The 27,744-nt window shown below is 38.3% G+C and overlaps 1 protein-coding gene and 1 long non-coding RNA gene across 7 annotated transcripts; one reads left to right on the top strand and one right to left on the bottom strand.

Moving 5' to 3' along the window:
- Nucleotides 1-61: 61 nt before the first annotated feature.
- Nucleotides 62-27,622, top strand: Nexn (nexilin F-actin binding protein). 6 transcript variants are annotated; one of them, XM_090334559.1, is made up of 14 exons: nt 62-232; nt 6,396-6,466; nt 8,067-8,258; nt 9,446-9,524; nt 9,621-9,769; nt 15,023-15,064; nt 16,523-16,717; nt 16,828-17,004; nt 19,346-19,534; nt 20,619-20,816; nt 24,078-24,299; nt 26,151-26,336; nt 26,744-27,098; nt 27,195-27,622. In XM_090334559.1, the coding sequence occupies exons 2-14, from the start codon at nt 6,440-6,442 to the stop codon at nt 27,206-27,208; spliced, it is 2,025 nt and encodes a 674-aa protein (XP_090190685.1). In that variant the 5' UTR covers nt 62-232; nt 6,396-6,439; the 3' UTR covers nt 27,209-27,622. The 6 variants fall into 6 exon arrangements, with proteins under 6 accessions (XP_090190685.1, XP_090190687.1, XP_090190686.1 ...); XM_090334561.1 differs by lacking the exon at nt 15,023-15,064 and having other exon boundaries at nt 63-232; XM_090334560.1 differs by having other exon boundaries at nt 63-232; nt 26,744-27,622.
- Nucleotides 7,899-10,432, bottom strand: LOC150061608 (uncharacterized). Its single transcript, XR_016535932.1, has 3 exons — nt 10,243-10,432; nt 9,429-9,557; nt 7,899-8,187 (listed from the first exon to the last, which is right to left on the bottom strand). It is a non-coding gene; the product is annotated as an uncharacterized LOC150061608 (long non-coding RNA).
- Nucleotides 27,623-27,744: the final 122 nt, after the last annotated feature.

Genomic DNA, 27,744 nt, shown 5'->3' with positions numbered 1-27,744 from the left:
TGGGGGCGGGGGGCTGGCCTGGGGTGTGGAACAGCTGCAGCCGCCGCTGGGCCCGTGTGGAATGCGGGGCCCGGCTGCGCACCAGGACTTTTATGGAAACTTGCTGCTGGAGGCGGCGGCAGGAGGCAGCCACAGGGCTCCGGGGACCCGGGCGGCGGCGGTGCCAGAGCGCAGGGACCCCTCCTCACAGCCGGGTGCGAGACGCGAGGACCCCCTCACCGGCTCCCGGCGGGTAAGAAGGGCTGGGATGGGTGCGATCGGGCTTTGGGGAGCGCGCTGGGGGCGGGAGGGGAGGACGCGGGGCTCCGCGTCCCGAGCGCTGCGATCCGGGGATTGGGGACGCGGGTGCGTACGCGGGTCTGCCTGGCAGGGTCTCCGGCCGCTGCTCCCTGGCTGGGGTGTGGGGTGCTTTCTCTACTCTTGTAGAGCAAGTCTCCACGGAGAGCGGAGCTAGGGGTGGGGAGGGAGGTGTCTGCCCCTTTGGGGTCTGAGCTAGTGAAATCCAGAGGGGTCCCCCTTGCACGCGTCCCCACCGCGACCCCGGATTCCGGATCGGCCCCCGCCCCACAGGAAACCGGGGGAGAGATCGGATTTACCCGCCCGTCAACTGCGGGGTGTCCATAGTAATTCTCTGCGATCGATGTGTGGAGCGAGCGACCACCCAGCGGCCAGCGGCGGAGGCCGCGGGGAGCTGGGGACTGGGGTGCGCAAAAAAAAAAAAGGCAAAAAAAGTGGCGCCCTGCCCCCTGGGAGTTCTTAGGCTGAATGCAGTTTGGAAACCCAGTCTTCTCCCCCCCCCCCCCAAAGAAAAGAAAAGAAAAAAAAAAGAAAAGAAAACAAGATTCTTGGGATTTGTAAGAGAAATAACCAAGTTGTTTATGGCAATGGCTTTGAGAGATTATTCATGTTCTTGGTACCAAAGGCGCCACTGTGAACAGTTGGGAGAGAGGGAGAGATAAGAAGGTAAAAATAGCATCAAGAATCCATCCTAATAAAATGTCTGTCTGGGGGGTAGGGGGAGGGAAGAAGGCAGGTAGACAAGGGAAAGTGTGGTAAGAAATCAGTTCTCTCACTAAAGCCACAGGAATAATATCATTTACCAGATGAAGCTTGTTAATGAGTTCATAAAATGGGGGTCAGGCTTGCAAGTCACCACATAACTATGTCTTGGGCAAGGTGATTAATAAGCTTATATATTTATACAGTCTTAGTCACACATTATTGAGTGGGCCACGTAAGTTTCCCAATATTATACTTTCATGGGTTAAATCAGTGCCATAAGAAAACTCAAAATAACATCTCTTTTAGGTTTGGGGGTACAAAAAGAATATAATCAAAAGAAGGAAAAAGCTTTTAGAGAAGTTCTATTTAGTGTGAGTGAACTTTGATTATCCTATGTATCGGGTGAAGAGTCTTCCACATAACAATTTAGTCCCTAACAAGACATTTTATATTTGGCTGATTTGTCTGAGGAACAATTTTACCTGCAATAAACCGAAGAACCAGCCCTAAGCAAAAACCACAACAAATAGAAACCTAGTTTTCTCCTTATCATTATTCATTTGAATAGATTTTCACTTTTAAATCCATTCTCAATTAAAATGCAGTGAATTGCAATCTTTCTTGCTCACCTTAAAATGGAATTTGTGCTATTTTTGAAAAATTTGACATACAAGCTGATCCTTGTCAAAATGTATGTCATGTAGAAGTGACTATATTTAGCATCAACAAAGGAGTGCCTTATCTAGGATTTTGAACAGTATTTTTTTTCCTGAAATTTCACTTGAAGTATTGAGGTTAGGGTTTCATTTGTGACTAAACTGGTATCTAAGCTTGGGTATTTTGAAGATGTTAATTGAGATACAGAATGCTTAGAACACAAGTGGCTTAATAGAATAGACTTCATTTATGGAACAAAAAAACACTACCTGATTCTTTGAAAACCCCTAAAAATAAACACACTTATTTTTTATGATTATTTGGTGGTACTGGGGATTAAACTCAAACTTTGTGCTTACAACAAGGCATTCTACCATTTTGAGCCACATCTCCAGCCCATTTTTTTGGTTCCGTTTCATGTGTATGTGTTTGTGTATGTGTTGGTACTGGAGCTTGAACTTGGGGCCTGAAAGCTGTCCCTTAGCTCTTCCTTTCAAGCCTACTGCCCTACCATCTGGACCACAGTTCCATTCCTGGATTTTTGATCATTTGTGATGAGTATGAAGCATCTGATGGGCAGTCTGTTGGCTTAGCATTCCAGATCCCAACTTTATATGTATTAGGTAGAGTTGAGTTAGTCTTTCATAGGTACTGTGGTCCTGGAAGTGAAAAAACCAAAGGTGAACATTCATTTACTCCAATCTCTTTTAGTGTGAATTTGTTAAGTACAGCTGGGTGGAACTGTGGATTAGTAATCAAGACAAATCATCTATTGAGTTGTGACATTTCTGTGCCTTGAACTCAAGCCCTGGGCACTGTCCCTGACCTTTTCCACTGAAGGCTAAAGCTCTACCACTTGAGCCCTACCTCCACTTTTTGATAGTTAATTGAATGTAGGAGTCTCCTGAACTTTCCTGCCTGGGTTGATTTTGAGCCATAATTCTCAGATCTTAGCCTCCTGAGTAGCTAGGGCTACTTTGTGTTTCTTTTCTATCTCTAAAGGAATTGCGTATCTCAATAAAGCAACACAGGTGAATACATCTGCCACCTTGTGCATCTAGGCAATGCCAAGAAGTGATTATTCTGTGCTCTCTTTTCCTCTCATTCTTAACTCTCGGGTGAGAAGACAACTATTTTGGTGCTCTCAAAGCCTGTTTCCAAGGTTGGTAAAATTTACGACTGTTTCTCTCTCTCTCTCTCTCTCTCTCTCTCTCTCTCTCTCTCTCTCTCTCTCTCTCTCTCTCTCTCTCTCTCTCTCTCTCTCTCTCTCTCTCTCTCTCTCTCTCTGAGTCTTTCCTGTTCTTTTACTTTTATTCTGCCTCCTTTCTGGCCTCATTACACCCTCTCTTGGGCTCTCTCAAAAGGTATTATCAGTATGGTCCATTCAGCTCAAGGGCCACAAACTGACAAGGAAATAGCTATACCTAAAATAGATACATTCTGAATTCAAATATGTATTTATGAGTCTAGAAGTAGAGTGTTTGCCTAGCATGCATGAAGCCCTGGGTTCTATTCCTTGGTACCACATAGGAAAAACTGATGGTGTGTGGCTCAAGTGGTAAAGCACTAGCCTTAGGAAAGCTCAAGGACAGTGCCCAGGCCCTGAGTTCAGGCCCCAAGACTGGCAAACTAAATAAATAAAGTATATATTTGTCTTAAGAAACTAGGAGGTCTAGATAAAATGAGGTCCACATTTTTACACAACTACCATAGCTGAAATGGTGCTTCCCCTGACAGGGCACCCCCATTCTCCATTTGTCATGACTTGTCACACTTACTAACACTAGACATGTGACTGAGTTCTCTGATCTGAGTGTGATCCATGATATACTGGGAGGTCTGCTGGCTTAGTATTGCTCTTCTGGACTTTAACTGTAGTAAATAAAGTTAGGCTTTTGTAGATCCCGGGTTCCTGCCTGGATGTATGAAGATCTGAACATTCATTCATACCAATTGTTACTGTCAATGTGTCCATTATAGCTTGGTAACCAAGACAAACTGCCTATTTATTTGATGTCTAGACTGTAGAATGTATAGGAAAGATATTTCAGGTAAGAAACTCTTCTCTAGAATCTCTTGTTAGTTCTACTTAATCCTAATTTAAGAGTGTTTCTGTGATTCCTAGAGCTAGGCCATTAAAAAAAAAAGAGTTCACCTCTTACTGTTCTGTCTCTTTAGCTTCCATGAGTCTGCAGCAGAGACCCAGGTCCTCTCACCCCCAGTGGGGCTCCTCAGTGACATCCAGTTTCCCCTTACAGAAGGGAAGTGGATCCCATCCCCACCCCCCGCCCCACACCAGATTTATTTACTTCCTGTGCCCTAGGTATCTGAGTGGTCATGGTATTTAACATAAGCTAACCCCATTTTCTTTTTATTATTACTTCATTTGGTTACCATCACCTCTTCTTTTGCAGCTACCCTTCATTTATTTAGGCTAGATTTTGGTTTCATGGTGTTCTGTTCTCTCTGTAATTCATCCACTCATGTCAGATATGAATGGCATTTGCATTGTGTCCTGAGCACTGTGGGAAGTACTCAGGATGCTGAAGGGAATGGCAGAGCTTACTATTCAGGACCATAGTGCTGGGGATGCTGTTGAAATAGATATCATATAATCATTACAGAGGAATGTCAAAGCAATTTGAAATTAAGATTCTGATTTTCAGTGAATTGTGTTAATAGGAGACAAATACTGATTTAAAATAGGTAAGCAGGATATAATTTTATGTTTTGGAGTTATGATCAGGTTTTTGAAAGGTTTTATAGCATTTTATTTTGTACTGGTCCTAGGCTTGAACTCAAAGACTGGAAACTGTCACTGAGCTTTGTTTTCATTTTTGATTGTTTTCAAGGCTAGCTCTCTTCCACTTGCGCCACAGTTCCACATCCTGCTTTTTGGTAGTTTATGGGAGGTAGTCTTGGGATCTTCCCTGCTCTGGCTGGTTTTGAACAGTAATCCTCAGCCTCTTGAGTGACTAGGATTGCAGGAGTGAGCCACTGGTATAATTTTAAAAACTTTCCTTAATAAAATATAATAAAGTGATATTTAAGTCTGTATATATTGGTAATATAGACTTCTGAACTGAAGACCTCATCCTGGTCCTGGCTGGCCTAGAGCCATATCTTCCTGATTATTGCCTCTGAATAATTAGAATTCCAGGCATGACCCACTGTGCCTGGCTCTAAGTTTATATATCTTAGACAAGTAAAAAAAATGATGAAAATGTAGGCTGGTCACATTTTAGGAATCACACAACAGTTTGAGGATTTTTTTGCCAAAGGTTTAACAGATTTCAACATTTCTTAGTGATATATAGTTGTCTTTCGATCATGACAAAGATCATGGATGAACATATACCTGTAATCCTGGCACTCAGGAGGCTGAGACAGGAGGATTGAAAACTGGAGGCCAGCCTGAATATATTGAAGTGCCCCCATCTCAACACCAAAGAAAGAAAGAAAATGAGATAAAGGAACTCAGTGAGATGCAGATTTAAAGCTGTCACTGACTTGCCAATTCTGTTCTCTTTGGGAAAGAAGATGATACATGAACACAATGAAATAGTTATTTAAATGATAGAGAACTATGATTTCATATTCTTTCCTTGATTGCTGCATCATTTGCTATTCTTGAAATATTTGATTGCTTACCTAAAAAGTGAAGAGCAGGTAACGAAAGAAACATTAAAGGCTAAATGTAGGCACAGTGGAATTCTAGAAACATTGACAGGCATATTTTAAGCAAGCTTGGTGTTAGGTGGGACTGGGTGCAGCTCCAGCAGCACAGAGTGCATGCTCAGTAGGAGTAAAGCTCTGAATTCAATACCCAGAGTAACACACACAAAAGTTTCCTCTGCTATAGTAGGTATTGTACTCTGCTGAGCTGTGGTGGTGCTTGAGCTTCCTCACTTAATATCCAACCTGGAAAGACTAGATCAGGTCAGTAAATCTTTTTCTAGAAGCCTGTTTCATAATGACTGTGCCAGTTGGCACTGACATTACTGTTGGATTCACTGTCACCTTATATATGATACAACTATTATAATGTTGTATGGACTTAAAGCAATTGGAAAAATAGTGAATGATAGAGTGGAATGAGCAACAAACTGAAAGGCAAGTTCCTTACTGGACTACATATAAGTGTGGATAAGTGGCTGACCTGCCTCTTGGATAAGAGGCTCTTCCTGCCTCTCCTTGTTTGTTTTTTGTTTTGTTTTTTCTTGTCCTGGGGCTTGAATTCAGGGCCTCAGCACTGTCCCTGAGCCTCTTTGTGCTCAAGGATAGTGCTCTACCACTTGAGCCACAGCACCACTTCTTGCTTTTTTTCTGAGTAGTTTATTGGAGATAAGAGTCTCACATACTTTGAACTTTAATGCTCACATTTCAGCCTCCTCAGTAACTCTGATTACAGGTGTAAAGCATCAGTGTCTGGCTTCTTCTTTCTTTTTATGGTAATGAAGAGATTGCAGTAGTGGGCTAAATGATTTGGAAGGTTCTTACAAAATGAGCTCTCAAATTCTGTGTTTTCTTCAGGGGGTAGAACTGGGATTTTAATTCAGAGCATCATGCTTGAAAGCACACACCCTGAAACTTGAGCCACACCCCTTTCTTTCTTTTCTCCTTCCTTACTAAGTACTTAAAAATTTGAGGGTATATTAACATCTTATTTCTACTTGTAGATATATAACAAATTAAAGACAAAGTTTTAAAAATTCTTTTATGCTAATTTTTTGCAGGTACACAAAAAAACTTCATTAGTTCAAAAGCACACAGAGCAAACATGAATGATATTTCCCAAAAGGCTGAGGTAAGTGTCAAAAGTTAAGAGGGGGGAAGGAAGAAGGGAAATAGGGACCATGTCATGAGAAAGGGTATCAATGTTTGTGAAGTTATGTACCTTCTATCTGGTGAATATAATGTAACCCTTCTATTAATCACAATAAAAAAAAAAACAAAAAAAAGTTAAGAGAGGAGGAGGAAGAAAGGAGGAGTGGAGAGGAGAGGAGAGGTAGAAAGAGAAATGTGAAGTTAACTGTCATCTGGCAGGAATTTCATATTTAAAGGTTTGGTAACAACATAGCATTGAGGATTAAATAAGAAAGGAGAGATATAAATAATGGCTGGTCTTGCTCAGTATTGCATCAGTATTGGATCATTACTGCAGGATATTGCTAAATTTGTGAATAGTGGATATGATATGATGGCAGCCTCTTGAAAATTTCAAATACGTTTATAAGTCTTAGAAATTAGTCTTCCATGGCTGGGAATGTGTCTTAGTGGTAGAGTGCTTGCCTTACATGCATGAAGCCCTGGGATTGATTCCTCAGTACCACATAAATAGAAAAAGCCAGAAGTGGCACTGTGGCTCATCTGGTAAAGTGTTAGCCTTGAGTAAACAAAACGCAGGAATAGAGCCCATGTCCTGAGTTCATGCCCCAGGAACAGCACACAGACATAGACACAGACACAGAAACGTGCGCACGTGCACAGACACACACACACACACACACACATACACACACACCTCTTAGTCAGTGACACGTAGATTTAAAAATTCAACCTGGTATGGCCATAGTTTAACTACAAAACTTGTCATTATCATTATGACTAAGTGTTTGGTGTTTTAAGACACTGAAATGTTATTAGTGAAACTTCCTTTAGAGAGCATTTGCTTTTTAAGATGAAAATCATATTCCCAACTTTAGAATACAGGATTTGTACCAAATGCATCCCTCTTATTTGGAAAGTCTTTTTAGGGATCTTTCAGCATCCCATTCTGCTTGGGACGAAGCAGCCTCCTGAAATATTGTAGCACGGAAGTTATGGATGCCCAGCGGTCATTGTCTGCATGTGTAGAGGCCGGTGCACTTCAGACACAATCCAAAACAAAGTACTGACCTTTAGTCTTACTTGTACTAGATACACAAAAGCAGCAAAAATGTAATCTGTGATTTAGGTTATAAACTACAGTCACATTTGAATTGTTTTCAGCTTCATCTGATTGACAAGTTAATCTGGATAACTTTTAAGTAGTGATGTCAAATCTGAATCTTTAATGATGAAACAGGACAATAAAATATAGGCAGTTTTTTAGGTTTCAGGATTTGGCTTTTATATTTTACTGACATTCAGCTTCAGTTATGTGCTGCACACAAAATGAGATTTCTTTTCCAAAGAAGAATTTCAATCAGTAACACTTCTGCTTTCCTTTCTGCCCATGGTTTCTAGAATTTCATTTTTCCACTTAGATTTTACAGAATATTTAATTGGTTTGTGATGGTCAAAATAAGGATTTCAAATTTATTTCTATTTTCTTTCAGTCAGTATTTTTAGTATTGCTTATTCTTTCTTATCTTTTTTCCTATCTTTTTTTTTTACTTTATTCTCTTTCTTTTCTTCTAATGAAGATTCTGCTTTCTTCATCTAAACCTGTCTCCAAATCCTATGTGCCAAAACTTGGCAAGGGTGATGTAAAGGATAAGTTTGAAGCCATGCAGAGAGCCAGGGAAGAAAGAAATCAAAGGCGATCTAGAGACGAAAAGCAAAGAAGAAAAGAACAGTATATTAGAGAGAGAGAATGGAACAGGAGAAAGCAGGAGGTTATTATTTTATTTTATTCTTGTGTATATATTTGTTTTCATCTTTATCATTTAATTTGCTATTCACAGTAACATTTTATGTAAACTGTACCTAAATACTTTTCTGTATTGTTAAGCTAATTTGAATTCTGTATAGACAAGAGTCTTCTCCCTTTTTTTGTTTTATTGTCTACCATTTTTTACCTTCATTAACCATAGTTTAAAAATATTAAATTGGGGGGCTGGGAGTTTGGCTTAGTGGTAGAGTGCTTGCCCTAGCATGAAAGAAGGCCCGGGTTCTATTCCTTGGTACCACACACATAGAAAAAAGCCGGAAGTGGTGCTAAGGCTCAAGTGGTAGAGCTCTAGCCTTGAGAAAGTCCAAGGACAGTGCTCAAGCCCTGAGCTCAAGCCAGAACTGGCAAAAAAAACAAAACAAAACAAAAAAACACCCACAAAACTTATGTATTAAATTGAAGCCAGGTGCTGTGGCTCACACCTGTAATCCTAGCTACTCAGAAGGCTGAGATCTAAGGATGGTGATTCAAAGTCAGCCCCAGGCACTAAAGAACATGAAAATCGGGGCTGTAGCTCAGAGATAGGACGGTAAGCCTTGAACTGAAGAGCTCAGGGACAGTGCCCAGGCCCAGAGTTCAAGCAGCATAACCCCCACACAAAAAAAAATCAATTAATAAATTAAATTGTTTTGGCAAATTTTATAGTTATTGTTATTAGTCTTCTGCCTAACTTATAAATTAAACTTTACCACAGGGCTAGACACAGGTGGCTCATGCCTATAAATCCTAGCTTATAAAGCTTATCAGGAGACTGATACCTGAGGATTACTGTTCAAAGCCAGCCTCTGCTAGAAAGTCCTCGAGACTCTTATCTCCAATTAACCATCAGAAATCCAGAAATAGAGCTATGTCTCAAAGTGATACAGCACTAGCCTTGAGCCCAAAAGCTCAGGGATAGCTCCAGGACCTAAGTTTAAGTAGCACAACTGACAAAAAGCAAAACAAAACAAAACAAAAAACAAACTTCGTCATGGCTAAGCAATCTATGGACTGATTTCCTTCCTATAGTTCACATAGGAAAAGCACTAAACAGAGGGTCCTTTTGGGTCTGTATATTAAGGGGGAACCTAAGAAATGTGATTGAGCCCAATTTTAAGACATGCATTCACATTACCTTATTTAACTGCCTAGATTAAAGAATTGCTTGCTTCTGATGATGAGGAAGATATGTCTTCTAAAGTAGAAAAGGCTTATGTCCCAAAGCTAACAGGTAAGAAACAGGAAGGACAAATTATAGATGAAACTGCAAAAGAAAAGAACATTATAAAGTATCAAATGTTTTATTTATTTTAAAATGTATTCTTAGGGACTGTTAAAGGTAAATTTGCTGAAATGGAAAAGCAAAGACAAGAAGAACAAAGGAAGAGAACGGAGGAGGAACGAAAACGCAGAATTGAGCAGGATATGTTAGAAAAGAGGAAAATACAGCGTGAATTAGCAAAAAGGGCTGAGCAGGTAACCACTGAATATGAAGTTGGTATTTTCTTCTGAAACTAATTGTACAAAAGAAAACTAATTCGTATGTTGTCTAATTAAAATATTTTATTTTAACACAGATGTATCAATTACAGCTAACCTGAAAATAATCTCTTAAGAGAAAATACGAACTATCAGATAGATACCCAGAAGAGTCAAGCAGAATGTACTTATTTTAGGGCAGAATACTGAGGTGACTTTTGCTACATTGTTCTTATTCTGTCCACATTCATTATTTTCTTAACCTATTTGAGGATTTTACAGAGATGTTAGAAACATTCACACATAAACTATGTATAAGAGCTAAGGCAAATGCTGGCCTTTCAACTGTAATACTTTTTAACGCTGTTCTTGTAAAACATACTTTAGTGCCTTACATCTATTTCTAGGCTCCCTTCAGTGTCTACTACCTTCTAAGCAGAAGAGGAATCATGAAAATAAGCCACACTTACATGCCAAGGAAATTTGTTAGCACTGGCTTTGCAAATAGCCACTTGTGTGACTAAAGTATTGATTGATGTGTGTGTGGTATGCCTTAATGGTGGCTGGAGGGTGGTCTTCATATGCTCTGCTACTTCTGATGTTTAAAGATGGCCATTCATTTTGCGGTGACATCTGAAAGGTACTGAATTACACACCTTGTGATGGTTATTATACATTAGATACTATATAGATTTTTTTTTTTGCCACCTGAGGGCCTGAGCACTGTCTTGGGCTTTCTCAAGGCTAGAACCCTGCCACTTGAGCCACAGCACCACTTTCAGCTTTTTCTATGTGGGTCTTCGTGCATGGTAGGCAAGCACTCTACCACCAGACCAAACTCCTTTCATTATATTAAAATATAAACATATATATTAGTGATATAGTAAAAATGATAAAACTAAGAGGATAAATACAAAGGGTACATATTGTCTTCTACCCTATTTCATGGCACTGATTATTTTCTAGACTTCCAGACCCACTTCAAACCCAAGAATGTAATCTCTAGGCAGTGGTTTCTGAAAGAAAAAGCTGTGTGTGTGGAAGTGAATTTGAACAGGAAGACATAGGCTTCTCATAGATAGACGAAAATAAAATAGCATGGAAAAGAGCCATTTTAATAACTCCAAACCCTTTCTATATGTAAAAGGGCCACTTAATCTTGCTTAATCAACTTACATGTAAGTAGAATCAAGTATTAATAATTTAATTTTATAATATGCAAATCTGAACTTCTTGGTGGTACTGGAGTTTGAATTCAGAGCCGCATGCTTGCTAGGCATGTGCTTTTACATTGTAGTTACATCCCAATCCCTGCTCCCTTTTTTTGCTTTAGTTATTTTTTTCAGGTAAGACCCCACAGTTTTTACCCTCACTTGATCCTCCAACCTACCGCCTCTGATGTAGCTAGAATCCAAGGCATTTGACACCACACCTGGTTTATTCAGATAGGTTCTCACTCTTTGCTCAGGCTGGCCTCAAACTGCTATCCTTCTCATCTCTACCTCTCAAATACTTGGGATTACAAGTGTGAGCCACTGGACCTGGCCTATAAAGTCTAATCAATTTGAGGCACATTTCTTCTTACATTTAATATGATTTATGCATCTTGGACTAGGAGAAGAATGGCATAATCAGTCAAGAAGAGTCTTAATGTTTATGAAGTCCACTTTGCAAACTTATCTAATAAGATTGATAGGTAAAGGTTTCCTGAGTTGGAGTGGTTGAAGTGACCACCAAGATAATTACCAGTCCTCAGATCTTACCATGAATTACTAGTGAATCTACTTTATGTATTAGAATGTTAAAATCAAAGACTAACAAAAATTTTGAGAGAAAAAAAAGGTGGATGTTGGGCCAGGAGTTTGGCCTAGTGGTAGAGTGTTTGCCTAGTACAATTCCTTAGTCCCACATGCATAGAAAAGGCTGGAAGTGGTACTGTGGGTCAAGTGGTAGAGCTCTAGCCTTGAGAAAGCCCAAGGACAGTGCTCAGGCCCTGAGCTTGAGCCCAGAACTGGCAAAAAAAAAAAAAAAAAAAAAAAGAGGAGCTATTGCCAGGAGCAGATCTTGAAAAGAAAGAAAAGGAAGTTGGTTTTCTATAAAGGAAAAGCAGTCATTGGGAAGCAGCTGCATAAGAGGAGATTGTGAAAGTCCATACCATACCTAGCTTCTGATCATCTGTTCTGTGTGAATACATTGATCTATGATCCTTTGCACAAATTATTCTTTCTTAGCATTTGTTGAAGAAAAAGTATAATCCCATCTTTTCTAATTTTGGTAATGGTTTAATTTTATTATTTTGTTTAATTTTATTTATTGGTTTTAATTTTATCTAATGGCTTAATTTACTTTTTCTTAGTACTGGAACCTCCTGTTCTCACCTGGTTTTCTTGTTCATGGCTGGCACTCCACAACTTGAGCTACTGCTCCAGCTTGTTGCTGGTTAATTAGAGCTACAGGCTCTCAGATTTCTCTGCCTATGCTAACTTTGAACTGAGATTCTTCAGGTTTCAGCCTCTCAAGTATCTAAGATTACAGTTGTGAAATACTAGCCCCATTATTTTGGAAGTAATTTACCAGAAGCAAGGCAAAAAACAGAAAAATAAAACTCAAAACCAAAACCACCCCCAAATATACTTTATTATTTTACCCTAAGCTGAAAAAATCTGGAAAGGTTGTAATAACAAGATAAAGAAAACTGGAATCATGATTAATTTAATATTTCTATTTTCTATACTCCTGATATATTGCTTTTCATCATATTTTCTAGAATTTTTTGTTGAGAAATAAATGTAAATTAAGAGATTATCAGTATTGTTTTGAAGACAAATTATTTTATAATTATTTTATTATAGATTCATTAAAATTGCTCTTAGCATAAGGCATAATTTGACAAAACCTCTACCATTTATTTACATAATAAATTAATGTAATAAGTAATTCTGGGATTTTTTTTCTTTGTTTTTTTTTTTTTGCCAGTTCTGGGGCTGTACCTCAGGGCCTAGGCACTGTCATGGAACATTTAAAAGGCTACTGCTCTACCACTTGAGCCATAGCACCACTTCCGGCTTTTTCTGTGCATATGGTACCAAGAAATTGATCCTAGGTTTTTTTGCATGCTAGGCAAGCACTCTACCACTAGGCCACACTCTCAGACAACAAAGTATTCTGACCAAATTATTTTGTGGTGTACAAATTATTCTGAATAAAATTATTTCAAAATAAATGAAATAAAATTACTAAAATAAATATTTCAATGTCAAAGTAGACTTTTAATTATAATCAATTTTTTAGAATTTTAATTTTTAGGCATTTGGGTGTCTGAGTAAAATGTATTATTTCTTTCTTGTCAAACAATAGAGAAAAAAGTTAGATGAGATGTTTAACAGTTTCTAATATGAGCCAGAACATATCCAAGTTCCCTTTAGTTGCATGAGTAGTTTGTTTACTTGCAAACTCGTGCTGCTTTAACAAATAAAATTAAAATAATAAACAATCTGATTTTTTCCCCCCTGCTAGTGCTGGTCAAGGGCAGTGCTTCATTACTGAGCTACATTACCAGTCCTGAATTTTACTTTTCCTTTTTTTCCTGGTACTCAAGGCTTGAACTCAGAGCCTTGGGATCACTTGGCTTGTGCTCCAACACGTCCACACCTCCAGTCCATCTTTATTAGTTTTTTTCTGGTTATATTGAAGATCAAATTTCAAGGACTTTTTTTCTGTATAGCTAGCTTCCAACCATGATTCTTTGCATCTCATTCTCCTCAGTAGCTATAATTATAGACATGAGCCGCTGGCATCTGACTCTGAATTTACTAATAGCTGTTATTTTTCTGTCAGATATATTTCCTTAATTGTTCAAATCACTATCACCAATCTTTTGTTTTCAGTTTGCTACTTTTTTTTTTTTGCCAGTCCTGGGCTTGAGCTCAGGGCCTGAGCACTGTTGCTTTACCTCACGGCTAGAGCTCTAGCACTTGAGCCTCAGCACCACTTTCAGCTTTTTTCTATGTATATGGTACAGAGGAATCAAACTTGGGTCTTCGTATTGAATGCGAGGCAAGCACTCTACCACTATGCCATGCTCCTGACCCTTGCTATGTATTCTTTATGCAAATCTATGTTTTTAAAGAATTGTAGTCAAACTGAGCTCTGGCTATTTTTGTTTTGTTTTGCTTTGGTATTATCTCAGTAACTTTCAGACTTGCCTTTGGTAGGCAAGCACTCTACAATTTGAGACAGGCCTCTAGCCCTTTTTGCTTTTTTAGGATATATTTTTTAGATAAGGTCTCATTTTTCTGCAGGGGTAGGCCTGGTTCTATAATCCTTTTATCTATGTTTTCTGCATAGCTTGGAATTACAATGAACCCAACTCACTGATTGAGATGAGGTCTTGCTAATATTTTTTTCTTGAGTTATCCTTAATCATCAGTCTTCCCAATCTCTGCCTCCTATATATAACTCCTATATAACTGGGAGTATAGGACCTTTTCAACACAGAGTTGGTCTATATATGAAAAAAACTAAGATTTCCAGAATTATTTTATCTCCTAAATTAGCCTGTATATTTTTTTTTACCAAACTTACATTATTTTTATCATATATTCATGTTACTCATATAATATACTCATATCATATAATCATGAAAATTTTATAGGCAATTATAGGTTTTCATTTTCAGGGGCAGGACACAGAATAGAGGAATATTGCTGTGAATTTGATGGCTAATTAAAATGATCGATTCTTTGGGGCTAACAGTAAAGTCAAAAGTATTTGGTCTGGGCCCGGAGTTTGGCCTAGTGGTAGAGTGCTTGCCTAGCATGCACGAAGACCTGGGTTCGATTCCTCGGTACCACATGCATAGAAAAAAGCTGGAAATGGTGCTGAGGCTCAAGTGGTAGAGCTCTAGCCTTGAGAAAGTCCAAGGACAGGGCTCAGGCCCTGAGCTCAAGCCCAGGACTGGCAAAAAAAAAAAAAGTATTTGGTCCATTGTTTAATTTGCAAATTTACAAAGGAATTTTTTTTCAGAAAATGCTGTTTGCTGAATATTAATGTTGGTATCAAAATGCAAAAACTAATAAGGCTAAATCTCCATTTAAAGCATCTTTAGCTAATTTGGGACAATATAAAAGATTTACAAACATATATTTCAAAATTTACTAGAAGTCACACTCAATTTCTTTTACTTGTATGTTTGAAAGCAACAAGCAGAAATGCAATGTAACGTAATGACATGAAATTCTCATTCAATAGATTGAGGACATAAACAATACGGAAACTGAATCAGCATCAGAGGTAAACTGATATTTCCTTTAATGAAACATCCACCTAAAATGATCTGATTCACAAATCATCTTCTATTCTGAGAAAAATTAAAAGGGATTTTATTTCACAGTTTTATTATAAACATGACAAGAACTCTTGCAAAAGCAAAATCATACTTCTGTACTTTTGAACACTATGGCTTAGTGTTTTAAGAAAAAGTATGTTTTTGCTTCCATATTTAGATTAAAAATACAAGTATCATTAATTCTCAGTTTGGGATACTCTTACAAGACTACCTCTCATTTTTTGACCTAATAATTGAGACCATTGAAAACTAACATTTGTAAATGGCAGCTTCTGTTTTTGTCATGTCTTCTTTCCTTAGAGTTCTTGAGTTTGTGTTGTGTTTTCACATACTAGTGTTGAATGCAGTGTGTATTAACATGAGGAAATGCTAGTCAATCCCTCTTTTCTAACAAATTGAAAATCAAACAATTTGATGGTGTGCTTAAAACTGGATATTTTTTTTGCAGGGGAGGGAATGTGTTATGCTTTTTTTCCATATATTTTTGGGTTATGCTTTATAACTCTTTATTTTGGAAAAAGTTAAGAGGCAACAATAGATTATCTCATTTAAGTCATGAAAATTAATCAAAATACATCTTAAATATTTTAACAAGATAATATGCTAAAGAGTGTTATCTATACTATACATGTTAAATGAATCACTTGGATATTCTTTGGCTTTTCTCATTAAGTGCTAGTTGTATTAAGTGTTTATAAACTTGGGTTGGGAACAAAAGATCATAAGAAGAAACATTGATTTCATGTTCAAGTATCCACCATCAGATTGGTTTGGAGTATACTCACATACCCATTACCTATTGTGGGATTAGAGCTAAATCCAGGCAATGGCACCACAGCTTTGTTATTGGAACAGGGATATATGGATTCCATCATCCAGGAAATAGAATACTTCTTGAACTTTGTCAGCATTGGACTTCAGTGAAATTAACTAGTCTAATTATTATTGAATTGATTAACAGAAACCTTAGAGACATGTAATTAGTAACAATATAACATTTTGTTTTTCATAAAATCATTGACAGCAATGTAATGAAACTCACCAGTTATGGAGGTGAAGTTCCTAAAGACCTAAATTTTTTATTAAGAAGATATATGCTGCTTTTCATTTTTTAGGTGTCTGTGTGTGTGTGTGTGTGTGTGTGTGACCTGGTGCTTGAACTTAGGGCTTGGGTGCTGTCTCTGAGCTTTTAGGCTCAAAGCTTGCGCTCTATTACTTAAGCCAAGCCCTATTCCTGTCTTTTTGGTGGTTAAATGGAGACAAGTGTTTCATGGACTTTCCTACTTAGGGTGGCTTTTAAATGTGATTCTCACATCTCAGCCTGCTGAGTAGCCAGGATTATAGGTGTGAACCGCCAGAGCCCAGCCAAGAAGGTATATACTAATTATGTGTCTTATAAATAGGAAGGAGATGATTCATTGCTTATAACAGTAGTGCCTGTCAAATCACATAAAATGCCTGGAAAAACAAAGAAGAATTTTGAGGATATAGACAAAGAAGAACAAGAGAAAGAAAGAATTAAGTGTGAAGATAGAGGAGTAAGATGTGAAGAGCAACAGCGAACACTCAAGGAGGCAAAGTGTCTTTCATTGGTCATGGTAATCGTTCTTTTGGTTTTAAAGAATCAACCTAACTAATTTAGTAGCACGTTAAGCTTTAAACAAAGAGATTTAAAACTAAGAGATTTGCCTTTATCATTTTTGTTTAGGATGATGAACTGGAAAATGAAGCAAAAAAAGAAGCCCATTTTCCAGGAAAACTCAAATTAACTTTTGAAGAATTGGAACGACAAAGACAAGAAAACCAAAAGAAGAAAGCTGAAGAGGAAGCAAGACAACGTTTAGAAGAAGAGAGGCGTGCTTTTAAAGAAGCACGGAGACAAATGGTACATACATATACATATCCATGCATGCATACATACATACATACGTTTAAACCTTGAATTTTATACTAGGAATGATAGCTACTTTAGGTAAGGTTTATTAAAATAAATGAAAGGTAAGGTGCCTGTGGATCATGACTGTAATCCTGGCTACTCAGGAGGTTGAGATCTGAGGACTGCAGTTTGAAGCCAGCCCTGGCAAAAAAGTCTGCAAGACTCTTATCTCCAATTACACACTCAAAAACTGGTAGTGGTGCTGTGGCTCCAAGTTTTAGAGTACTAGCTTTAAGCAAAAGTGCTCAGGGACCGCTCCCAGGCCCTGAGTTCAAGCTTCATGACCTACACTATAATACTATTATTATAGTATTAAAAATTATTAATAAAGCCATAATAAAGTATTAAAATTATTAATAAAGTGTGAGCTGCTGGCTCACACTTATAATCCTAGCTACTTAGGAGGCTCAAATCTGAGGAATGTGGTTTATAGCCAGCCTGAACAGCTAAGCCCCTAAGTGTCTTATCTTCAATTAATCTCCAAAAAGCTGGTAGAGAAACTGTGGCTCAAGTGGTAGAATGCCATCTTGAGCATAAAAGCACAAGGACAATGTCCAAACTCTGTGTTCAAGCCCCAAGGGTTATAATCCTAGCTACTCAGGTGGGCTGAGATCTGTAGAATCAAGTATTAAAGCCAGCCTGGCAGAAAATCTGCAAGACATTTCCAAAATAATCAACAAAATGCAAAGCTGGAGTTAGGGGTCAAGTGATAAAGAATGCAAGCCAACTGAGTGAGCACAAAGCTTTGAGTTTAAAAATGAATTTAAAGGGCAGGGAGTTTGGTGTAATGGTAGAGTGCTTGCCTAGCATGCATGAAGACCCGGGTTCGATTCCTCAGTACCACATATATAGAAAAAAAGCTGGAAGTGGTGCTGAGGATCAAGTGGTAGAGCTCTAGCCTTGAGAAAGTCCAAGGACAGTGCTCAGGCCCTGAGCTCAAGCCCAGGACTGGCAAAAAAAAAAAAAAAAAGAATTAAAAAAAATGGATCATGTAGCTGGGTGCAGTGGTTCATGCTTACAATCCTAGTTACTCAGGAGTTCAAAGCCAGTGGGGGCACTAAAGTCCTTGAGACTCTTATTTCCAATTCACCACTAGGAAACCCGAATTGGCACTGTGGCTCAAGGGGTAGGGCAATAAGCCTTGAGCTGAAGAGCTCAGGGATAGCACCCAGGGCCAGAGTTTAAGCCCCACCACCCACCAAAAATTAAAAAAAGAATGTGAAAGTCTTTTTATTTTTTTTGCCAGTCCTGGGCTTAAGCGCAGGGCCTGAGCACTGCCCTTGGACTTTCTTAAGGCTAGAGCTCTACCACTTGAGTCTCAGCACCACTTCTGGCTTTTTTTCTATGTATGTGGTACCAAGGAATCAAATCCAGGCCTTTGGGCATGCTAGGCAAGCAATGTACCACTAGGCCAAACTCCGGGTCCAGAATGTGATATTTTTATCTCTAATTAATCACTAGGAAACAGGAAGTGGGGCTATGGCTCAAGGGGCTTCCAGCTGAAGAGCTCAGGGACAGCACCCAAGCCCAGAGTTCAAGTCCCATGACCCACAATAAACAAACGAACAAACAAACAAACAAATAATCACCTTTAATCTTTATATATTGTATTGTTTTCATTTCAATTTTGTTTTAGATCTTATTAATGACATTCTAAACATTTAAAATAGTATTACTTTTGGTTAATAATGAAATAACACTACCTACATATTTTATATATCACTTATTGTCAACTTAATAAAAATATTGTTAAGGGGCTGAGAGCATGACCTAGTGGTAGAGTACTTGCCTAGCATGCACGAAGCCCTGGGTTCAATTCCTTGGTACCACATACACAGAATATGTGGGAAGTGGTACTGTGGCTTAAGTGGTAGAGTTCTAGCCTTGAGAGAGCCCAAGTCCAAGGCCCTGAGTTCAAGCTCCAGGACTGGCAAAAAAAAAAAATCCATGAAAAGATTCTGTATATATTTAAGCCTCAATTTACACACACACACACACACACACACACACACACACACACACACACTCAACATACAATTATACACTGTTTGCCCTGGAAGAGTTACTGTTCAGTATGGTCATTACCATTAAAAAAATATACTACTTTATCTGAAAACTGTACGTATATCTCTATTTGGAATTTTTCCCAATTTTATAACAGAAAACATCTAAAAGGAAGATTAGGCTTTTAGGAAGTAGTTAGCTAGTCTGTGCCTTTGGATTTTTAATTTATTACTATCTTAATGAATCCTAGTTTTTAGTACTCAATTGTTTCTCTTTGACCAATAAGGTAAATGAAGAGGAGGAAAACCAAGACACAGGAAATATTTCTAAAGAGTACCGTCCTGGTAAACTCAAACTTAGTTTTGAGGAACTAGAAAGGCAAAGGAGAGAAGATGAAAAAAGGAAAGCAGAAGAAGAAGCCAGGAGGAGGATAGAGGAAGAAAAGAAGGCATTTGCTGAAGCACGGAGAAGCATGGTAAGATAGAACCTAATTAAAGAATGCCATTAAGATTCACCTTATCAGACTTTGAGGAATTCCCTTATTTCTGGGCATCATGCCAAGGGTCAGAGTCACAAATACTCTTACCTAGTATTCCTCCTGGGGCTTGTTCTTAGGACCTGAGCTCTTTATGCTCAAGGTTAGTAGCCCTCTATGGCCAGAGCCACAGCATCACTTCCACCTTCTCTGTGATTGACTGATGTTAAGTCTCTCAGACTTCCCTGTCTTCCTGGGCTGGCTTTAAACCAGGATCCTCATCTCAGGGCTGCAAATAGGTTTTCTTAAGTAATACCAATCAGTTGAAAATATGTTTCAATTTCACTTAAAGGAGATTCTGAGTAGAATTGGCACAAAGCCTTGAATACTGTCTTCTTTCTATAGGAAGGCCGGCAATTCCTTCCATACTTCTCCTTCCTCCTTGTTTTTTTTTTTTTTTTTTTTGGTCACGGGGCTTGAACTCTTGGCCTGGGCACTGTCCCTGAGCTCTACAGCTCAAGGCTACCGCCCTACCCCTGGGCCTTGGGTGTTGTCCTTAAGCTCTTCAGCTCATGGCTATTGCCCTACCCTTGAGCCAAGCCTCACTTCCCCTTTTCATGAGGTTAATTGGAGATAAAAGTCTCAGGTTCTTTTGTGCCCAGGCTGGCTTTGAACCTAGATCCTCTGATCTCAGCTCCTGAGTAGCTAGGATTACAGGCAAGAGCTACCATGCCAGGCTTTCTCCTTCCTCTTCACCTCTTTCTTTCTAGGACAACTTTCCTTCATTTCGGTCATTCTTTTTTGTTCTTTCTTAATTTAAATCCTAACCCAGTGCATATTAAATGAGTTAGCCGGGTTTACCAGGTAATAAAGTCAGATACAGTAACAATATGAGATTAACCATAAAGGCAAAAAAAGAGAAGAGAAATAACAAAGTACATTAAGAACATTATCTAATTCTCTAAAGTGCCCTGAAACACTCCCTTTTTAAAATCTCCCACCCCCCTTTTTTCCTAGCAAGAGTCCTTTTTTAATATGTATAATTCTGGCCAAAAATGCTAACAGGACTGTTATCACTTAATAGGTAGGAGATGAAGATTCCCCAGAATTATATAAAACCATCTCTCAAGAATCACTTATACCGGGGAAACTGGAAATTAATTTTGAAGAATTACTAAAACAAAAAATGGAAGAAGAGAGACGACGGACAGAAGAGGAACGGAAGCATAAACTAGAAATGGAGAAACAGGAATTTGAACAACTAAGAAAAGAAATGGGAGAGGTAAGATTTGAAGACATGCCCATTTAATAACCAATTATACTTAAGCTAAGTATTTTGCTTACATTTCCTTAGAGTAACTTTGTAAGTTGTATTATGCACATAAAAAGCCATTCAACCTACTCCCCGTGACACACAGCTATTTGGTGCAGACCTCTGCACAGGTGCGTGCACTTTCTCCTACACCTGACTCCATCCTGTACTTTCAAAATTGTAGAAAGGTTTGCAAGTGACTAGGATATTACTTTAGCTCCTGAAATATTTTAAGACACCTCAAATTTCTTTGGACTTATTAACACTTAACAAAAAGAACTGCATACTGTTGTCCTAAGTCCTGTACTTAATTTACCTGTTTATAGTAATTTACTTTCCAGAACTGGGGATTGATCTAGGGTGTTGAACAAAGCAGATGCTCTGCCACTTGAACACTTCTAGTCCTTTTGTTTTTTATTGAGACAGGCAATGCTAACCTGGTCTCAAAACTCCCTCAGCCTCCCAAATAGCTGAGATTCCAGACATGAACCACCACACCCAGAGTGATAAATTTAATAAAAATCTAACTATAGGAATGCCATGGATGTGAATATATTTTAAGTTTTGAAAGTTGCTTAATTGGTTGTGTGGGGCTCTTTGATATGCATCTAAGCCCATACTGAAACTGAGCCATACCTAGCCTCATGAGCAAAACTTTGAATTTTATTTTACTGAAATATTCATGCATGGACTACACAGACCTGGCCTCATGAACATGCAGTTTGTTCACTCAGTGGACCCAATGTTTAAAAGTATCCTGCTCTGAGGTGAACATCTTCATCCTATCCCTTATGTTCTCTGTAAAAGCTGGATGCACAATAGAAGGCTAGGGCAATGGGTCCTTAGCTCAGCCACCTTATGCTTTTTTCCTTCCCAGAATGGGGTCTCAGCAGCCTTTCCAAAGGCTCTACCTAAAGCTCCTATGCTTGGTGGCTGCACTTGGGTAGCCTGCTTTCATGGGCAGCAAAGAAGGGGAAATACTAGCTACCCTTCGATGTCTTAGGTGGTTCCAGACTATACACAGGAATAGGGTCAGGGTTCTGCACCTAGCTGCATAACATGGGGAAATAACTGCTCCAGCCTTGAATCGGCAGTGCCAATGACATGTTTGGCAGGTGGCTTTCTGGGCCCTCTATGAATCTTGACCTGTGAGCTGAGTTACATAGTTTTTAGTCCTTTGGAGCTGTCTATCATATATTGGGGCAGTAGGTTGAAGGATGTTTTATTCCTGTGCCCTGGCTGTGGCTAAGCAGATTGTCTAGCTGGTCCTGAAAACAGGAATGTATGAACACATAAAGGAAAATACATAAAATGAGTAAATGATTACAAGGAAGTGAGGAAATGATTACAAGGTTTAGCTTCTCCTTCCAGGCCTCAGATATTATATTTAATGAAAATGTAGTCTATGCAAACCCATTTCTAAAGTTTAATTTTCATTGTTGATATGAAATATAGTGGATATATAACAGAACTTAACTGTCAAGATGTTTTTGTGCTACTAAATATTAAATTATGTCTGGGAGTTTCCAAGCAATAAAGCACCCTAATTCCAAAATCACAATAGCGAATTCAGTCATTAATTTTAATCAGAATGACTTAAAAACCAATGTAGCATCATAATATGTGTGAGTTTTTGGTGCTTTATGAGTTCCTCTAAAAAGAGTGATAAATCTTAAGTGATAAATCACTTAAGCCAGAAAAGGAGGTAGTAAAATGCAGATTGTCTATTACCCCTTGGTTAAATGTCAAGTTATATCCACCACTGTGAATTTCTTTATTTTGCCCTTAACTCTAGACCTTCTCCAGGAAAAGTATATGAGGAATACCTGCATTATGTATCACTTCACAAACAGGACTAGGGCTTATTATAGCATTATAAGGACCCAATAATAGTGAGCCTTGGAAGAATGGTTCAAGTGGTAGAGCCCTGTTTGATATATGCTGGGCCCTGGATTCAATCCCCAGTATGAGGAAAGAGGTGATGTAAAGTCCGGGGAAACAAATCTTAATAAGAAATCATAGTATAAGAATTGGGAGTTCAATTTTGATTGACTCCCTTTCATCAGTGGAATATATGCATAATATATATATATATATATACACACACACACACACACTAGAGTATATATACTACTGATATCTAACTTTGTATCTACTATAAAATCAGATGAGAAGATTAGATAATTAGGCCCTATCTAAAGATGAAAACAAGTACGTTTAAACTAGGCAGAACATCACACAGTAACGGCACTATAATTCATGTTTTATTTGTAGCCCAATTTGCTTTACTTTCCTGCACCAAAACTCTCCCAACAAAATATCCTAGTAAAATTTAATTTTGCTATTTGTTTTAGCAAGTTACTATGGAATGGGGAATTTTAGCCTTACTTGAGAAAACATTTGAATGTTATACTGTCTTAACTTTGTAGCATAGTTTTTAATCAGGGTATTTAGTTTAAGCTTTAGTTTGGGCTTCAAATGAAGAACTGGGGATATTTTTTTTTTTTTTTTGCCAGTCCTGGGCTTTAGCTCAAGGCCTAAGTTCTGTCCTTGGACTTTCCTCAAGGCTAGAGCTCTACCACTTGAGCCTCAGCACCACTTCTGACTTTTTTCAATGTATGTGGTACTAAGGAATCGAACCCAGATCTTTGTGCATGCTAGGCACTCAACTACTAGGCCAAATTCCTGGCCTGGGGATACACTTTGAGATGGCTTTTTGTACAAACTATTGCACTCTCTTCAACAGCTGTCCATCTGAAAAAATCAAATGGAAGGTCTGACATATCATTGTATTGTAGCCTCATGAAACTTAGTACTTATTCCTTCTGTCATGAGTATTTCTTCAAGAGAACAGTGATTGTATTACACAACCCATATTTTACTGAGGAGCCATAGTAGTGATATAATAAAATCTGTAGTGAGTAGAGGAAGGGAAGAGAAGCAGGAACAGGTTCTGGGACTTGAAAACAGGTCCTGGGCACTGTCTCTAAGCTTTTTTTAGTCAAGGATAGTGTCTGACCACTTTGGATTCTTGGTGGTGGTGATGAGTCCCACAAACTTCCCTTTCCCAGTACACTGACAAACACTTGGGGGAGGGAAGGGGGAACTTTCACAACATATAGGACTTAAGAAATGTTTTTAGGTGTTTTGGAACTTTTCATCCGTGGACAAGCAGGTAACTACTGTAATTTGTTGACACCCAATACTTAAAAGAAAATCTTAATTTTGAAGGAAGAAGAAGAAAATGAAACTTTTGGATTGAGCAGAGAGTATGAAGAACTAATTAAATTAAAAAGGAGTGGCTCTATTCAAGCTAAAAATCTAAAGAGCAAGTTTGAAAAAATTGGACAGCTGTCTGAAAAAGAAATACAAAGAAAGATAGAAGAAGAAAGAGCAAAGAGGAGAGCAATCGACCTTCAAATAAAGGAGCGAGAAGCAGAAAACTTCCATGAGGTATATTCATTTTACATACACCTGACATAACACATGACCTGCTGAAGTCACAGCAATAATTCAGTGTAAGAATCATTAGAATTCTGATGCCATTGTTTTTGAGTAGCTTCTTTTGTAAAATAGACAAACCACTTACTACTCAATCCTTTCCCACTTACATCAATGATTGCATTGGTTTAACTTGGGTAAGTTAACTACTAGATAGGAGGCATCAGGAGCCAATGGAGGAAAACAACAAATCTAACTTCAACACAATGGGTAAAAATTTGCTTGTAAGCGGCTTATAACTTAGGAACCAAATATGATACCAACATCACTTTTCCCTAGTGATGCTGCCAAATTGTTTTGGATAAACTTAGTTGGAAATACATATTAGACAAGGTTTGTGTTACCTGTTACTGTAACAGCTGAAATTAGATATTCAGAATTTGATACAATCCTCAACATCAATATATGATGGTGAGATGGTACAAGTGTTCAGACCTGAACAATAACTTGAATCACTAGTCTTGCCCCCAAAATCTGATATTTTCCTCCTTAGGAAAAAAGATCAATGGGGCTGGGAATTTGGCTTAATGGTGAGTGCTTGCCAAGAATGCATGATGCCTTGGGTTTGATTCTTCAGTACCACATACACAAAAAAAAGCAAGAAAAGGCACTGTGACTCAAGTGGTAGAATGCTAGTCTTGAGCAAAGGAAGCTCAGGGAGAGTGCCCAGGACCCTAGTTCAAGCCCTAGAGGGGGGAGAGAAAAAAAATCAATGTTATCTTTTGCTTATATTCTTTCAAGGTCTTTTATGTAACGAACATTAACCAATTCTATTTCCACTCCTTTGTACCTCACCAATACCCAACTCACTGGGTATTTAGTCCCACTAGGCCTTTGTAACATTTGACTCTTTCACCAAATCTCAGTGAAAATACACTGTCTACTATCACTAATATTCCAGTGCTAAGGTATTAGTGCCTTTTAAGGTACCAAAAAGTCCTAATACTCAACTCCTTTGGTAGTTCTTTCTGACTGGCTTTCACAGTTACATTTTGTTACCTGTACAAGACTCTACTTCTAAAAGTAGGTTTCAGAGCTACATGGACAGCTGTGAATCTTTACATAAATGTCTAGAAGTTATTGGATTAACTCAAAGATTAACACGAGGTTCAATTGGCTAAAATACTCCTTAAGTTTGATAAATCAAAGCCATATACAACAAAACAACCCAAAACCGTTTCATTGGCCTTTTTATGTATAAGGATCTAGTATCACATATCTAACTGTAGTCAGGAACCTTTCTATCACCTGAAAGTAAATAATGACAGATGCAAAAAATTTTGTGGCCAGGAGCAGTAGTAGCTCACACCTTGTAATCAGTTACTCAAGAGGCTAAGACCTGAGGATTGAGGTTCAAAGCCAGCTTGGCACTAAAGCCCAGGAGACTCTTATCTCCAATTAACCACCAGAAAACCAGAAGTGGTACTGTAGCTCAAGGGGTAGGGGGTGGTATCCTTGAGCTGAAGAGCTCAAGCCAAGAAAAAAAAAAAATACGCTTCATGTTCTAGGACTTTCTTAAATATTTAACTGGGTGACCCCACTCCCCAAATCCTCCAACTCTTTCACCTTCCATTTCTTTCACTGGAAAAAAGATGCAGTACCTCAAACTGTTGTAGACTTCATGTTTTTGTTTGTATGAAGTTATTTTCTGCCAATGACATTATCTTTTTATCTGTGGTATAGCACAAATGTATATACCAAATACACTTTTAGACCTATAAATGATATGACTATTAACACTTTAGGTTTTTGGTTTATAGAACGTAACCAACTGTTAACTTTTTTTCCCTTACTTTCCTGAAGGAAGAAGATGTCGATGTAAAGCCTGCAAAAAGAAGTGAGGCTCCATTTACTCATAAAGTGAATATGAAAGCTAGATTTGAACAAATGGCTAGGGCAAGAGAAGAGGAAGAACAAAGACGAATAGAACAACAAAAATTATTAAGAATGCAATTTGAACAAAAGGAAATTGATGCAGCACTACAAAAGGTACCATACCAAGCTTACGTTTTTATTTTTTGCCAGTCCTGGGTCTTGCAAGGGCCCGAGTACTATCCTTGGGCTTTCTCAAGGCTAGAGCTCCACCACTTGAGCCAAAGCACCATTTAAGCTTTTTCTATCCATGTGGTACTGAGGAATTAAACCCAGGTCTTCGTGCATGCTAGGCAAGCACTCTACCACTAGGCCAAACTCCTGGCCTTTATATATGTACTATTTTCTAAGGACCCTGCTAAAACCTGAGTTTATGAAGAGGAATGTTTTAATAGGTCCTGGTGTCTTTTATATACTACTGTGTAGTCTGTGTTCTGTAATTCACCTTAAAATTTCTATTGCCAAGCACTGTTGTGGAATCATGGCAAATTTATAAATGTTAAACTGTATTTATTTTAATACAGAACAGAGAGGATGATGATGAAGAAGGTAGCATCATGAATGGCTCCACTACTGAAGATGAAGAGCAAACAAGATCAGGAGCTCCATGGTTTAAAAAATCACTCAAAAACACATCAGTTGTTGACAGTGAGCCAGTCAGATTTACTGTTAAAGTAACTGGAGAACCCAAGCCAGAAATTACATGGTGGTTTGAAGGAGAACTACTTCAAGATGGAGAAGACTATCAATACATTGAAAGAGGAGAAACGTACTGCCTTTACTTGCCAGAAACTTTCCCAGAAGATGGAGGAGAGTATATGTGTAAAGCAGTCAACAGTAAAGGCTCAGCAGCTAGTACCTGTATTCTTACCATTGAAAGTAAGAATTAATATGGCTTTTAACCTTTTATTCTATTACATTTTTTTTTTATCCTTAGAGGGGGGAAAAAATCATTATTCTTCTTCTCTTTTTTAGCTGATGACTACTAGGCTTCCTTCTCTCCTTGGAAATTTCTCTCTCTTCAACCTTCTTACTACATCCATCCTTTCTGTGGCGGGGCCAAAAAGGAAACCAGAAGTGCCACTATGTTGACTTCATAATTCCTTTCCTTAAAGTCTTCAAAACACAAACTCATCCAAAGAGTTTCTTTTCTGAATGATCACCATGGCAGTAGCAGTCAATGAAATGTAACTAAAAAAATCTTTAAGAACATAAAGAGGCTATGTATGTACTTCCCAAAAGCTTTTAGCAGTACATCATCATTTTGCATGAAATAATGGACATTTATGAGCTTTCACATCTAAAATTCATCTGCAGTAGCTGTTGCTGAATCTGATCAATGAGTAGACCCATTCCCCACCCCCACTTAGTACTTCATAAATTGTGTAGTTTCAAAGTGTTTGAACTATCATTCTCATGAGAAAGGAGAAACATGAAGAGCAAAAATTTTAGTTTTGCTTGACAAAATTTGATAGAAAAATATTGAGTGCTCTGAATATTAAACTCACACGGCAAATTTATATTG

Source organism: Megascapheus bottae, chromosome 6, assembly GCF_031878675.1.
Source record: "Megascapheus bottae isolate mThoBot1 chromosome 6, mThoBot2.hap1, whole genome shotgun sequence".
Lineage (NCBI taxonomy): Eukaryota > Metazoa > Chordata > Mammalia > Rodentia > Geomyidae > Megascapheus > Megascapheus bottae.
This window is presented reverse-complemented; position numbering and strand designations above follow the sequence as displayed.